The sequence below is a fragment of the Dasypus novemcinctus genome, chromosome X (genome assembly GCF_030445035.2).
Source record: "Dasypus novemcinctus isolate mDasNov1 chromosome X, mDasNov1.1.hap2, whole genome shotgun sequence".
NCBI classification, from domain to species: domain Eukaryota; kingdom Metazoa; phylum Chordata; class Mammalia; order Cingulata; family Dasypodidae; genus Dasypus; species Dasypus novemcinctus.
In genome coordinates this window covers 81,758,228-81,772,987 of record NC_080704.1, presented here as the reverse complement: position 1 = coordinate 81,772,987, position 14,760 = coordinate 81,758,228, and the positions used below count along the sequence as shown (strand labels likewise).

At 38.5% G+C, this 14,760-nt stretch overlaps 1 protein-coding gene and 1 non-coding gene across 8 annotated transcripts in view; both read right to left on the bottom strand.

The window, feature by feature from the left end:
• Positions 1-14,354, bottom strand: part of CHIC1 (cysteine rich hydrophobic domain 1) — a 113,596-nt gene extending 99,242 nt beyond the window's left edge. For 5 of the 7 annotated variants that reach the window (XM_071213007.1, XM_058291623.2, XM_004470803.4 and 2 more), the window contains exon 1: positions 13,901-14,333. In XM_071213007.1, the coding sequence (XP_071069108.1) occupies positions 13,901-14,166 (266 nt within the window). In that variant the 5' untranslated portion in view covers positions 14,167-14,333. Of the gene's footprint in view, positions 1-13,900 lie in introns of all 7 variants that reach the window. The other 2 variants (XM_004470802.3, XM_071213009.1) reach the window with 2 other exon arrangements.
• LOC111767156 (U6 spliceosomal RNA) lies at positions 8,353-8,459 on the bottom strand. Its single transcript, XR_002799045.1, has one exon. It is a non-coding gene; the product is annotated as a U6 spliceosomal RNA (small nuclear RNA).
• Positions 14,355-14,760: the final 406 nt, after the last annotated feature.

The following is a 14,760-nucleotide window of genomic DNA, read 5'->3' as shown; positions in this document are numbered from 1 at the left end:
TGCAGGGGTGGAATTTAAGACGAGATGGTGGTAAGTATGAACACAAAGAAGAGATAAAAGGGGGGCAAGGGGTTGCCTTTGCTTGGGGCTTTGCGGGTTTGAGGGTGGCTGGGGAGGGACGGGTGGGTAACGTTGCCCAAAAGTGGGGGGAGGGAGGGGTAGCATACGAACCAGGAGAGGGTCAGGTGTTGGTGGAGAGTAAAATGCCGAGAAAATCATATCAAAATATAATAAAGAGGGTTACCTGTTTAGAATGCTCGGAGGGGAGGGTCTGATGCAGGACGGGCTCCTGGGGAATGTCTAAATGCTCATTCTGCCAGAGTGGGTGACACCATGGGGTAGAAACCCAAGTAGTGAGAGTGGGGGTGGACCCACATCCTGGGGAGGACTAATGCCATCCAATAGAGGGAACTGTATCCCTCGAGAGAAAGGGTGGCTCCCAGGGCATTGGGGCAGTTGAGCAAGTTAGGCCCTGAACACTATTCCATCTATCTCTGGAAGTGGCTCCTCAGGAAACGGAGGTTGGCTATCACTGAGGGCACCAAGGTGGAAGGGAAAATGGACGTTAAATGTGTGGAACCAAAGTAAATGGGGGGTAAGAGAGGAGTTTCTTGAGAGTACACAAGGATGGATATAAAACATGTAATATTACACCATAACATATAGGAGATGACAGACTGATAATGTAAACCATAATGTAAAACATAGGATAACTAAAAATGTAAAGAACTGTGTATCCTAAAGTATGCACCATAATGTAAACACAGATGTCACCTTGTTAGAAAGCTAATGTCTCAGACTCTGTACATCACTTTAAGTAAATATGATATGAATAGGGCGTAAGAGTATCACTGTGGAAGGGAAAAGGTTTTCTGGTGGATGTGTGGGAGTGCTGTATATTATATATATACATTGCTGTGGTCTAGGACTCCTGTGAAGAAAAGCTGAATAATTAGGGGGGGGGGGAAAAAAAAAAAAAGAAAAAGAAAAAAATAGGATGTGGAATTTTTTCAAGTCAACATTCTTTATCTAAGTTCTTTATCTAACTTTATCCAAGTTCTTTATCTATCCTTTAAACTCATCGCTATATGCCATTCCCTAGTAAGGGACCATGACATTATATTGGGCTTCAAATTTCGGGGAGTTCTGGATCACAGAGTGTTTCAACAATGGCAATGGAGGGATACTGGTATGGGATACCAACGACAGGTGATATATGACTGACAGGGAGCTGTACAGAACATATGTCCAGGGTGCATGGTAATGTTTGGATATACTCATAGTGGCAACAATTAAAAACCACAGTAAGGGGGGTACTGGGTTCCTGGCCAGTGGTGCTCTGTCGTGGTCCCTAGGGGAGCAGCGACAGTCTCCCAGGTACAGTGGTGGGGACCGGGAGGGAGTGAGGGTTCAACAGTGAGCCCCTGATACTAATGATTATGCTTGTGAGCTGATAAACCCAAAATAATAACAAGGCCTAGAGCAACTTTGTGCCTGGGAATTTCCTTCTGTCAGCCTTCATGTTACTCAAATGTGGCCAGTCTCGAAGCCAAACTCAGCATGTAAATGCAATGCCTTCCCCCCAGCGTGGGACATGACACCCGGGGATGAGCCTCCCTGGCAACGAGGGACCACTATCAACTACCAACTGATGATGCAACTGGAAAATGACCTTATACGGAAGGTTCAATGCGGATCAGCAGAATATCCATGTCTACATAAAATACCATGACTTTAAAATGCTGTTTGACCTAAAGTAAGGGGGAAATGGAAAAGAGAAATGAGTTTATATGGCTACGAGTTTCTAAAAAAGAGTCTGGAGGCTGGCAGAAGGTTTGCCCTCATGCACAACTGAGCAGAGTCAGAGAGACAGATAAAGCAGATACAACCCCCAGATATTGGTTCCTTTGAGGGCTAAAGAGACCCACGGGAGTTATGGTCATGGCCGATGGGGTTAACTACCAGGGCAGATGGCCCCTCTTTGGAAATGGTGTTTATGTGTGACGAATCTGGACTCAGATGGGATCTCCCTTCATAAGACTTTCATGCCAATGTGCTGGAGGTGCAGTTAATGTTGGGGTTTAAGATATATTTAGGGGATTTGAATCTCTGGACTGACAATGTGATAGCCAGATCCTGAGCCTCAACAGACTCCAGCACCTACAATCTGATTTATTGGACTTACCACACTCAGCTAAGATGGAGTTGAAGAAGGACAACCACCACACCATGGAGCCTAGAGTGATTACAACTGAAAATGGGAGGATTGCATCCAGCATCCAGGTGGAATCTGACCCTCCTCTTGACATAGAGGTGCAATGGACACAACCAATCCAGTGTCCACATAGAAGAGGTGGCATTGGATTGGGAAAAGTGGACATAATGGACAAAGGGTATGGGGAAAGGCAGGAAGAGATGAGAGGTGGAGGCGTCTTCGGGACATGGAGCTGCCCTGTATGGTGCTTCAGAGGTAATCACCGGACATTGTAAATCCTCACAGGGCCTACATGATGGAATAGAGGAGAGTATGGGCCATGATGTGAACCAATGTATATGAGGTGCAGAGGTGCCCAAAGATGTACTTACCAAATCCAATGGATGTGTCAGGATGATGGGAACGAGTGTTGTTGGGGGGGGAGAGGGGGGGGTGGGGGGGTGGGGTTGAATGGGACCTCACATATATATTTTTAATGTAATATTATTACAAAGTCAATAAAAAATTTAAAAAATTTAAAAAAAAAAAAAAAAAGAGTTACTATTAACTGTGTAGTCACTATAGGTCAGACACTGTGATAGTCACTATAAATACATTACTTGTAAATTTTATAACCCAACAAGAGAAATATTGTCATCTCCATTTTACAGACAAGGAAGCTGATACCCAGAAAAAATTAAAAATAACTAATTAATTTAATGACTTGCCCAAAGTCATGTATGTAATAAGCAGGAAGAATCTAATATTCAAATGCTGACCCCAAAGTCCTTTCTGTACTAGCCTAACAATACTAAGAGTAGGGACTGTAGCTTATTTATTTTGCTTTCTTCAATTGTAGTTTTTAATATATATATTAAAAACCAGTAGATATTTAAGAAATGTTAAATAATAGGTTTGTACTGTTTTACTCAACTGATTTATAGGACTTTGATTTTAGGGTCACTTTAAAGAAATGTGGACATCAGGTCCTTAGTTAGGAATCCAATGTCCTATTAAAATACCTATGTGGTGAAATCATATTCACCTTTTACCATTTATGCTTATAGTTCCTTTTCAAGGACACAAGGCAGTCTTAAGCACAGAGATTCTCTATATTTAGCAGCTAGGGACAAGATACATACCTGTGCATAAATACACTATATATTGTATGTTTAAAATTTATTTTAAAACAAATTATACTTTTTAAAAGAGCTGAATAAACAATTTTGAAAAAACTTAACTCTATTAAAAAAGTTCATTACTTCTGTTTTTCAGGTGTTTGTTCATCCACTGAGAATATAATATGAAAAATACACTGCCTTTAAATCTACACATAGACACAGGAATATAGTCAAACTTAAAACAGTACACCCCTGTACAAGAATTTTCTTATGAAAACTTTCATTCATTGTTTGAGAAACTGACACTCTGGTATTAAACATGTATTTGCAATTATGTGCTAAGTCAGCAATCAGTATCATAGATATTTAATACTAGAGGAAACATTTTATTTAAATCACTATTTAGCTAGTTAAATAGTGACTTATAGTACTAGTCAAAAAGATGTAATTTAATTCATTATTCTACAAGAGTAAATTCTGTGTGTGAGAAAATATTTGGAAACCACATACCTGATAAGAGTTTACTATCTAGAATATAAAAAGAAATCCTACAACTAAACAATAAAAAGACAACACAATAAAAAAATGGGCAAGACTTGAAAAGACATTTTTCCAAAGAGGAAATACAAATGGCTAAAAAGCACATGAAAAGATACTCAGCAGCACTATTAGGGAAATGCAAATCAAAATCAAAATGAGATCATTTCACATCTACTAGAATGGCCACTATTTTTTAAAAAAACCAGAAAACTGCAAATGTTGGAGAGGATGTAGAGAAACAGGAACAATGGTGGGAATGTAAAATGGTACAGGAGCTGTGGAAGACAGTTTGGTGGTTCCTCAGGAAACTAAGTGTAGAATTGCCATATGATCTGGCAATCCTGCTACTAGGTTTAGACCCAGAAGAATTAAGAGCAGGAATGTGAACAGGCATTTGCCCACTAATGTTTTGCATTTTCACAGTTGCCAAAAGATGGAAACAACCCAAGTGTCCATCAACTGATGGATAAACAAAATGTTGGCATATACATACAATAGAATATTATTCAGCTGTAAGGAATGATGTCCTGATGCATATGACAACATGCCTGAACCTTGAGGACATTATGTTGAGTGAAATAAACCAGACACAAAGGACAAATATTGTTGAAAATCATTAATATGAATTAATTATAATGAGCAAATTTATGGGATTAAAATCTAGAATACAGGTTACCAGGAGAGAGAATTAGGATAGTGAACAGGGAGCTGATACCTAATTTGTGCAGAATTTTTAAAAAGGTGACTGTAAATATTTGGAAATGGATAGAAGTGATGGTAGCACATAATCGTGAGTGTAATGAAGAACACTGAGTTATGCACGTAATTGAGGTTGAAGGGGAGGTTTAGGGTCATGTATGTCACTAGAAGGAAAGTTAGAGGATGAAACATGGGACTATATAGCATAGTATACCCTGTTGAGGGTGATGAATGTGGTTAATAGTACAAATATGAGAATGTTCTTCCAAGAATTAGAACAAATGTATGTCACTATTACAAGGTGTAAATAATAGGGTGGTATATGGGCAAAAATATACCTAGTGCAAATTATGAACTATAGTTAACAGTAATAGTTTAATATTCTTTCATCAGTACCCCACCAATGCTAAATGTCAATAATAGGGGGTATAAAGGGTAGGGAATTTTTCTTTTTGGAGCAATGAAAATGTTTTAAAATTGATTGTGATGAAGAATACATAACTCTGATACACGGAGAGCCACTGATTGCACACTTTGGATGGACTATTTGGGGTGTGAATAAAACTTTTAAAAAATTCTTATTGTATAACAGAGAAATAGATGCAAGTTTTATTTTTAGAAAGTAGAAATGATACATTTTAAAGTACAGCTCTATTTCCATATCTTGCCTAAATGTTTTTTAGATGCAAAGTCAATAACATGTTACTATCTTTTTTAGAGACTGCTGCCATTATAGTTTTTTCCAGCTGCCATACCTCTACTAGATATCAAATATATAGGGGACACAGAGAGATAAATCCCTCAAAATGAATGGAATATATTTTTTTCAATTCTTAGCTTTGCTATTCTCTTTGTACTTACTGCCAGACAAATGAATTTTCACTATGTCCATTTCCCTAAATACCCTCCTTTGTTAACCTCTTGAAATTTTATCATTTTTTATTAGAAAGTTGTAGGTTTACAAAACAATTATGCATAAAATATAGAGTTCGCATATACTACCTTATTGGTAACCCCTTGCATTAGTGTGGCACATCTGTTACAATTCATGAAAAAACATTTTTATAACTGTACCAAAAACTATAGTCCATCATTTACAATAGAGTTCACTGCTTGTGTTGTGCAGTCTTGAAATTTGATTTTGATGCTATCACTTTACTGAAAATAATCTCTCAAAGTTCATTTTGTTTATCGCCAAATTTAAATGTTCTCTCCTTGACTTTTCTCCTTTGTTTTCTCCTTGACTTTGCCTGCAGCTTGTGACACTGTTGATCATTCCCTTCCTAACTGTCCCATTCTTCCACTCTCCTCTCACTAACTCTTGACTTTTCCCAAAATTTAGCTTTTATTTACTTGCTTCTGTCTCTAAGGGCACCATAACAGTTCATCCATCTTTATAACTTTGACAATTTTTATGTCCATGACCATCAAATCTATACCTCTAGTCCTATGTTTTCAAACATGCTCTAGCCCTCACCTCTAATTATATACTGAAAATTTCCATTTAGCTATCTTGTTCCCAAATACCACCTCAAGTGAAACATGGCTAAAATTAAATGTTACCTTTTTCTGGTAGCTGGTTCTCCTTTTCAAATTCCTCAGCTCTATCCATGGCACTATTCATCTCTTCCTTTAACCTAGACCTTGGCATTATTTTTGTACTTTCCCTCTATTTCTTTGCACCTTCCCTACATCCAGATGGTCCCTAAGTTCTGTTGTTTCTTCTTTTGAAATCATTCACATAATGTTTCATTCATTTCTACTGCCACTGCCATGTTGTTCTTGATTTTGCACATGTGGTTCCTCTTGCCTCCTCTCGCTAGTTTAAATCCAACTCAGCCTTCAAGGCTAAATTTAAGTTCCAACCCTTCTGTGATGCCTTCAACATTCAAGCCTTCATGGATACCCCCACCTTTCTCTGAACACTCACAGTCACTTCTAATCTGATTTCTAAAATTCAAGAGCTAATAAACTATTGTCTCTTATAATTTGCTGCCCATATCAGTATCTTAAAGGCAAACTACTCATTAGCTTTGTAGGGCAAGGCCCATACTTTGTTTTCTCTGAATTCTTCACAGTACTTAGCCCAACGCTCGAGTTCTCAAGAAATACTTGTTATATTCAGGTTATCAATTTTCTTCTCTAAAATAAAAAGGGATTTTTCTTTCTATCTTTAAAAAGTACATTATAAATAGTAAAAAAAGTACGATTACTTTGAAAAATGTTCCTCTATGTCCCACATACCCTTAAGCAAACTAGACAACACAATTTTATAATTTTGACTAATAGCCGTAGCAATGCTATTCTTGCCTACCAGGTATTTCTTTCCTTAACTTTCTCCTTTAGAGACTCAGCATATAAAAAAGTGTTAAATTCAGACAACCTTAGGCACAACACTTCATATAACTGCTTCTAGGAAAATGTTGAAATAGCTTCTGGTGAACAAACACCTCAGCTCTGTCTCATAAACCACCCATTAAGTTCCAACTAAGTTCACAAGGGTAAACAAGCTCATCTACTCATTACTGATCACTTACTGACATTAGCCAAGATGTAGAGCTTTTCAATATTAGACAAATAGGCATGTAGGAACTGCCTATACTGTCATTTTAGTGGCCTTATTAAATACAGAATATAGTATGTTTTAATAATATGTTTGAAGCCAAACTGGTTGGTGGTTCTCCTTGATTGTAATTTATTTGCCAAGTTCAAGTATCAATGCCCAAGTTATAAAGAACATTTCTTTGGAATAAAGAACATTGACGCAAAGAAAGATGAATCCTCTTAGTTGTTCTTCCTTCTTCTCTCCCTCTCCACATCGCTCACTGGTTTTCATCTTTGTGAAAATGGCTTTCAAAACCTTGAGAGCAGGGAGAAGGAAAAACAGGTGTAATATGGGGGCATTTTCAGGACTTGAGAATTGTCCTGAATGATACTGCAATGAGAGATTCAGGCCATTATACATCTTCCCATAACCTACAAAATTGGTGGGACACAGTGTAAACTACAGCATAAACTATAATCCATGTTAAAGCTCCAAAATGTGTTCATCAATTGTAACAAATGTACCACACTAATGATGAATGTTGTGAATGTGGGAAAATGTGGGAGTCAGTGAAGGGAGCAGGGTATATGGGAATCTTCTCTATTTTTTATGTAACATTTATATAACCTAAGTATCTTTTAAAAAATAATAGCATATTTTAAAAACACTTGTAGAAATGAAAGTTCATATGCTGAGGTTGTTTAAGAAAGGTAGGGAACTATACAAATAGATCAAAAGTGGAATAAATTCTGCCAACAAGGAACATAATCTCACTAGGAAACCATGCACCTATAGTAACACTCATTCTGAAGCATGCCCATTTAACTATTTGCTATAAGGAAAAAGCAAGTCTATGCCATGCAATTCAAAGGGATTTAAAAAAACTTCTGGTTAAATCTCTTTAATTTTTCTTATGGAAATAATCACATTTTACCATGACATACGATTGGCAAATTACTGTAGCTATAACCTTCTCAAAATCTAAGAACCTTATAAATTATTCACCTTACATAAACACAAATTGAGAATGTATTACTATAATTCCTCAAAGATAACTGTTTATAAAAAGGCACTTCATTCTCTGATTTTAGAAGTATCAATATGTGTAGAGTACTGTGAATTTTTGCAGAAATTCACTGACAGCTTGGCATATTTGGCCATCTTTTTCAATTCAAGTTATATGTAATAACTTCAGCTCTTTTAGATTAATTTTAATGTGCCAATTTTATAAATCCCTGAGAATTGGTAACCTAGCATCTGTTAACTTTTTCATGAATTTGCATGTCATCCTTCGCAAGAGGGCATGTTAATCTTCTCTATGTTGTTCCAATTTTATTATATGTGCTGCCAAAGTGAGCACTCTGCTAACATCTATACAGGTGCACTATGAAAGGTAAATATCTCTATATATACAGATAGATATTTTAAGATTTATTTTTATTTATTTCTCTCCCCTTTCCCCCCACCCCGGTTGTCTGTTCTCTGTGTCTATTTGCTGCATCTTCTTTGTCCACTTCTGTTGTTGTCAGCGGCATGGGAAATCTGTGTTTCCTTTTGTTGCGTCATCTTGTTGTGTCAGCTCTCCGTGTGCAGCACCATTCCTGGGCAGACTGCACTTTCTTTTGCGCAGGGTGGCTCTCCTTACGGGGCGCACTCCTTGCGTATGGGGCTCCTTGCGCACATCAGCACTGCGCATGGGCCAGCTCCACATGGGTCAAGGAGGCCCGGGGTTTGAACCGTGTACCTCCCATCTGGTAGACGGATGCCCTAACTGCTGGGCCAAGTCCGCCGCCCTCTATATATTTTAAATACTACAAAAATGTGGTCACTGCCTATAAATAAGAAAAAAAATCTCATGAGATATAATTTTCCTTATATTTCAATACATTGAATCTAAATATTTTTCATTAAAAATCAAGAGGAAAAGTGATAGGTACTAAGTTTTATCACTTACATGTGTAATATTTCTGAAACACTATACTTCCAAGAGACATTTCATTATTTCTGTTTCCATAGCCTCAAATCCATGGAAATTAATTTAGCTACATTTAAAAAATTGTGGATAAATATCCCCAAATAACCACTTATGATCACTGAGTCAGAACTGGATGTGCAATCTGAATTCTTTAAAATATATAATTAGTGTGGTTAAGTCACTACTTCTTAAGAAATTATTGTAATGAATTGCATGTTAAAATAGTAATAATGCATTAAAGAAAATAGAATTTCAAAAGGTTAAGATGATAAAAGTAGACAAAGGTACTCTGACACTTAGGAACTAACTTATTAAAGCTTTCAGAGGTAAGGTTATGCCATAAACTCCATCCCTGGGACTGGTGATATTATTGTATCAGCATATATCTGTGCTCAGAGAGAAGTAGTCTGAACAGACTGAGTCAACCAACTAGTATTTAATAAGGGCCTGTAATATAACTTGCACTATAATGGGTATATTGAGTGTACTAAAGCAAACCAGTATTCATTCAACTCATTTTTACAAAGTATCTCCTTCATGCCAGGAACTCTGTTAAGAACTGAGGATTCAGAGGAAACCAGACATTGTTCCTGCCATTGCAGGCTACAATTTATTGGGAACAGAGAAGACTGAAAGGAAGTGATGACATATGAAGAGCTGGTCAGGAGGAGGTAGACACTGGCATTCTAGATAGAGGTCCCAGCTTAAGTAGAGGCAAAGAACATGCCATAACATGAATACAAGCAGCAAGGGAAATGACAGGAGATTAGGTTGATAGATAGGCAGGGTTCAGTTCATGAAGGGTTCTATATGCCATGTTACAGAGCTTCAACTATCCTATAAGTACAGGGAAAACCATATAATTGTCTTAAACGGGGAGTTGGCTTGGCTAGATCTGCATCTCAGTCTAGCAGTAGGCTGGAGGATACATGTGAGGGTAACAAGGATGAAGGAAGGATGGGTAGTTAGGATGGTGAAAAAGGCCTGAATCCGGAAAGAGGTGGTAGACAGGAAAAAAGTTTAGGTTATATATTGTTAATATTTGCTGACTGCTAATGATTAGTGAATGGGAAGGAGGAACCAAGTATGGGTAATGGAATAAATGGAGGTACATTCAATTGAGATGGAGAATATAGAAATATGAAGGTTTTCTTTTTGATGGGTGGTAGTGGGAATGTGCAGGGATGTGGAGGGATGCATTCTGTACTGAACATATTAAATTTAATATGACAGTGGGCTAGCAGATGAAGAAGTCTTGCAGGCAACTAGATAAAAGTCTGAATAGAGTCTGGTACAGAGATAATTATTTGGGAGACATCATGTAGTTGGAATCATGAAATATCCTTAGGCATGACGTATACCTTCTAGTTCAACTAAGGCCCCATGGCTCTTTATGCTGTACCATTTTCTGTGATGTGCCTAGCCCTTGAAGGCCTGTGTGCTTGTGACCCCTGGAATAGAAGCCTGAGAAGGAGGAAATCATTTAAGTGTGAAATGCAGCAGAGAGGCCCAGAAAAATAGAGGATAAAAGATGATTATTGATTTAGCAACAAGGACATAGTTATCTCTCAAGAAGCCAGTCCCCCTGTAGTCACGGTGGCAGAATCCAGATTACAGAGGGATGAAAAGGAAGTCGATATAGTGAATATAGCCACTCTTAAGAAATTAGAGAAGGAAAGAAAAGAGACTAGATAGTAGCTAAAAGGGAATCTGGGTTAAGGGGGACTTGTTTTGCTTCTAAAGAATGAGAGTCTCTGGGCATGTTTACAGGCTGTGCCAGTAGAGTCAGAGAGAGGTAATGCTGGAGATAAAGGTGCTGCCCAATGGAGCAAGGTCTGGAAGCTGGAAGAAAAAGGAATTGAAGACACGAGTGGAGGAATGAGCTTTGGGCAAATGGAAGGACTCCTTGAGCTCTGAGGCTGCAGAAAGGCACAGGAATTCAAACCTAATTAAGATTCAATGCAGGTGTTTTCAGTAGAAAAGAGACAGAATTAAAATGCGTTTTAAGAAAATTAGTTTGGCAAAATCATGCAGAATGGAATGAAGTGGCGAGAGACTGCAAATCTTGCAGTGATTCAAGCAGACGATAGTATCTCACACTACAGTGGTACCAGTAGGAACAGAGAAAATGAAAAATTTAAGAGCCCTTTCAAGTGCTATAATGACATAATTCTGGAACAAAGTGGTATAGGGCAATTCAAGGAGAAAGAAGAGTTAAAATGACTCCAGGATATTAAATATGATATAAAATATAAATATATATTAATATATATATTAGAATGATGATATCAGGGTCAGAAAGAGGGCATTTGGAAAACAGCCAATATGGGGAGGGAAAAATGTTGGACTTAACATATACTGAATTTGAAGTGATGACACACAAATTTTACACTTTGAAGAGAAACAAAAAACTCTATAGAAGACTGCACACAGAATGAAAAAAAAATAAGTACTGGGTGAGAATAAGAAATTTTCATTCAGATAAGGCACACAGTTTAGGTCAACTCTAACAATTACCAGACAGAAAAAGTTAAACACAAGCTGCTATTTCAGATGTCACAGGATAAGCTTAAATATTTCCTAATATTACCTGATCCAAGGAAGGCTTTCCCATAGGAAGACCATTTTCTCAGGTTCAGTAACACTTTTTTCTAAACATTTAATCTTTTATCAAATCCCAGACATTGTATATCAAATGTGCTTTCCAGGAGAGAGAATGCATACAATACAACTAAATAAGTTTTCAAATTATATACATTGGCCAGCAGTCCCAGTATTGGTTTGATGTTTTCAGGTTTTGACTTCGAAGTCAGTTAATACCAATAATTATTACCAGCACCACTACTCACACTCCCAATCGCAAAATTCTTTTTTTGAGGTACTGGGGGCTAGGGATTGAACCCGGAACTTCATATGTAGGGAGCCAGTGCTCAACCACTGAGCTACATTGGCTTTGCTGAGTTGGTTTTATTGTTCATTTTTGTTTTTTTTCAGGAGGCACCAGGAACAGAACCCAGGACCTCCCATGTGGGAGGCAGGTTCTCAACTGCTTGAGCCACATCTGCTCCATCCAATTCCAGAATTTTTGAGCTGGGAGGGATCTAATACCCATCACAAGGGTCTGGGCAAGGCAAATGACAATACTTTGCTTTTAATGAAGAAAACTGATTATTTTACCATGTTAATGGAGATTAGGCTGGAACAACAATTAACTTTCAGGGAACTGAAATTCTGTTTCGTTGCTCTTCCCTCTCTACTGTCTGAATTTAGAAAATAATGAAGGGGGTGAGTTGAAATGGAGTATAAAATTATGAACTGTTATAAGAAAACGTTTCTGTTTAGTCATGTGGAATAATCTGCAATGAAAGTAACCTCTGGTGTCAGAATCATAATTAGTTCAAGCAATAAACCGTCTCCCTAGTGACAGAAAGTAATGGAAGTATATCAGCACAGTAAGGAGGCATCTGAATGATGTAGGCTATCTGCAAAATTCTTGGACCAAGAAAAACTATTAAAATTGCCTAATCGAAGGGCAGACCTAAAAATCTCCCCAAACCCTTCACAATTCCAAAATCGTTATTAATATATTTCATGCAAAAATCACAAAAATGCATAAGCAAAATCCTCAACATGTCAAAATTAAAACCTAACATGATGGGGGGAGTTGGTGCATATTATTATAATATGATTTCATATAATATGAACTCAATTGACAAAGGGGCTAGGTGAGCCATCATCAAAATTAGAGGCAACATGACTTAATAGGAAAAAAAAGTCTATTTTGAAAATGCAGTCAAACATAGCATAATTGAAAGGATATGACACAATACTCAAATTTTCAAGTACAAGCACATAAAAATGAGGGAGCACCTTTAAAGCTCAGAGATCCCTTAATTTTTTTTCTTTTGCTTTGCAATTACTATTACAAAGTCCCTCCCCTTTTATTTTCCCAAATATGATTCCAGATTTCAGTTTTTCAAAAAGTCACTCTGGAAAAGTTTTCAAGAAATCATCCTCAGCTCCTGGGGGACTAATTTTCATATATATTAAAATTTGCATATTTAATATTTGTGCCTACAAAATCCCCTGGTGGTATCTTAGAATTATCTCAGTGTTGGAAAAGGCCTTAGAACCCATCCACTCCAAACCCCTCATTTTACAGATGGAGAAGTAACCTGAGTTCACAGAGCTAATAAGCAAAGCTGGGACTCTTATCCAAAATCCCTGGCTCTATTTTCCATAACCACCTCTCAAAGTTAACCTCTAATGCTTAAGTAATGTCAGATTGAGGAGAGATAAGGTCAGGGAAAGGATTATTGTGTTCATTCAGACAAGGATTTGACAGGAAGAATGGATGGATGAATATGTGGGTGGATAGGTCGACTATCATATTATTCACAAAATATGGCATGTTTTCGGTTTTGAAGAATCCAGGTTTAACCTTGTCAAATGTCATAGCACTGTGTTCCACTAGACGCCAATCTTAGCAGGACAAAATCATGGTACATCCTGCAGTTCAAAGACTACTCTCTTACCAGAATACGCAGAAGAAAGGAGATATCACCCTTACTCCAATCCCGCTGGCTCCCAAACCTCTAATTTCCCTATCCTACACTCTCTCTGCACCTTGGTGCCAGGTATCACACTTACATTCGCCTCAAGTCCTTTCCACCCGTCCCTCAGGATTCTCCATTTAGACCAAGTGTCCTTTTCTAACTGTAAGCCTCAGTCTACCCTCCCCCACTCCATAGGCCACTCAATCACCTTCTCATTCTTCTGTCGCCAAATCTCAGCCTTTTCAACCCCCACGGCCCCCTCTCGCTTACACAGTGATGTGGCCGGCGCCCCGAACCAATACAGGGTCGGGGGCGTATCGCCTCAGATGCTCTTCGCTCACTACCCGAGGCGGGGGCGGCTCCTGCTCCTCTTCTTCCTCCTCCTCTTCCTCCTCCTCCTCATCTTCATCATCCTCGTTGGGCCCCGATAAAGACGACAGCGACGAAGACGACGACGTTATCGCTTCTTCCTCCTCCTCCTCTTCCAGTTCTGAGATGGTGTCGAACTCCGCCATGTTGGGCAGCAGGATGCTCATCACGTGACCTCACTATCGCCTCCACCCGCACAGAGCAGCGTTTGAACCTGCTTATTCGTTGGACGAGGAAGGGGAATAAAAGGACGAGAAAGAGGAGGGGGTTAGGGACAGGATTTGAGGAGACGCGCCTGCGTGTTGGGGGAGCTGGGGAAAAGGGGGTTGGAGGCGAGGAAACGTGGGAGAGAAGAGCTAATTCAGTGTACGCTTGCGCGGCTCCAAGGGGAGGGGGCCGTTAGAGGTGAACTCCAAGGAATTACCGAGGTCCGGTCTGCGGGTGCTGATCTTAATACTGTTCTTTGGGCTTCTGGTACTTGTATCTGGGGAACGTAGCTTGTGTTTTTCTTCTTTTAATTAATACTGGGTATTTACAGGCAGGCGAAGGGAAAGCAAATTTTATAAAAGTGAGGTTAGAGTTGTGTCCAAAATACCTTACATCCGTTCAGCATCAAAATCTAAAAGATTTTTTTGCATCAGAACTTTGCCTAGGAAGCAGTGTAAGCATTTTTATTAACATTTAATTGAAGAGGAAACTTTCGATTACTACTTATACCATATAACATTTATGGAGGACTTACTAAATGTTAAGGAATGTGC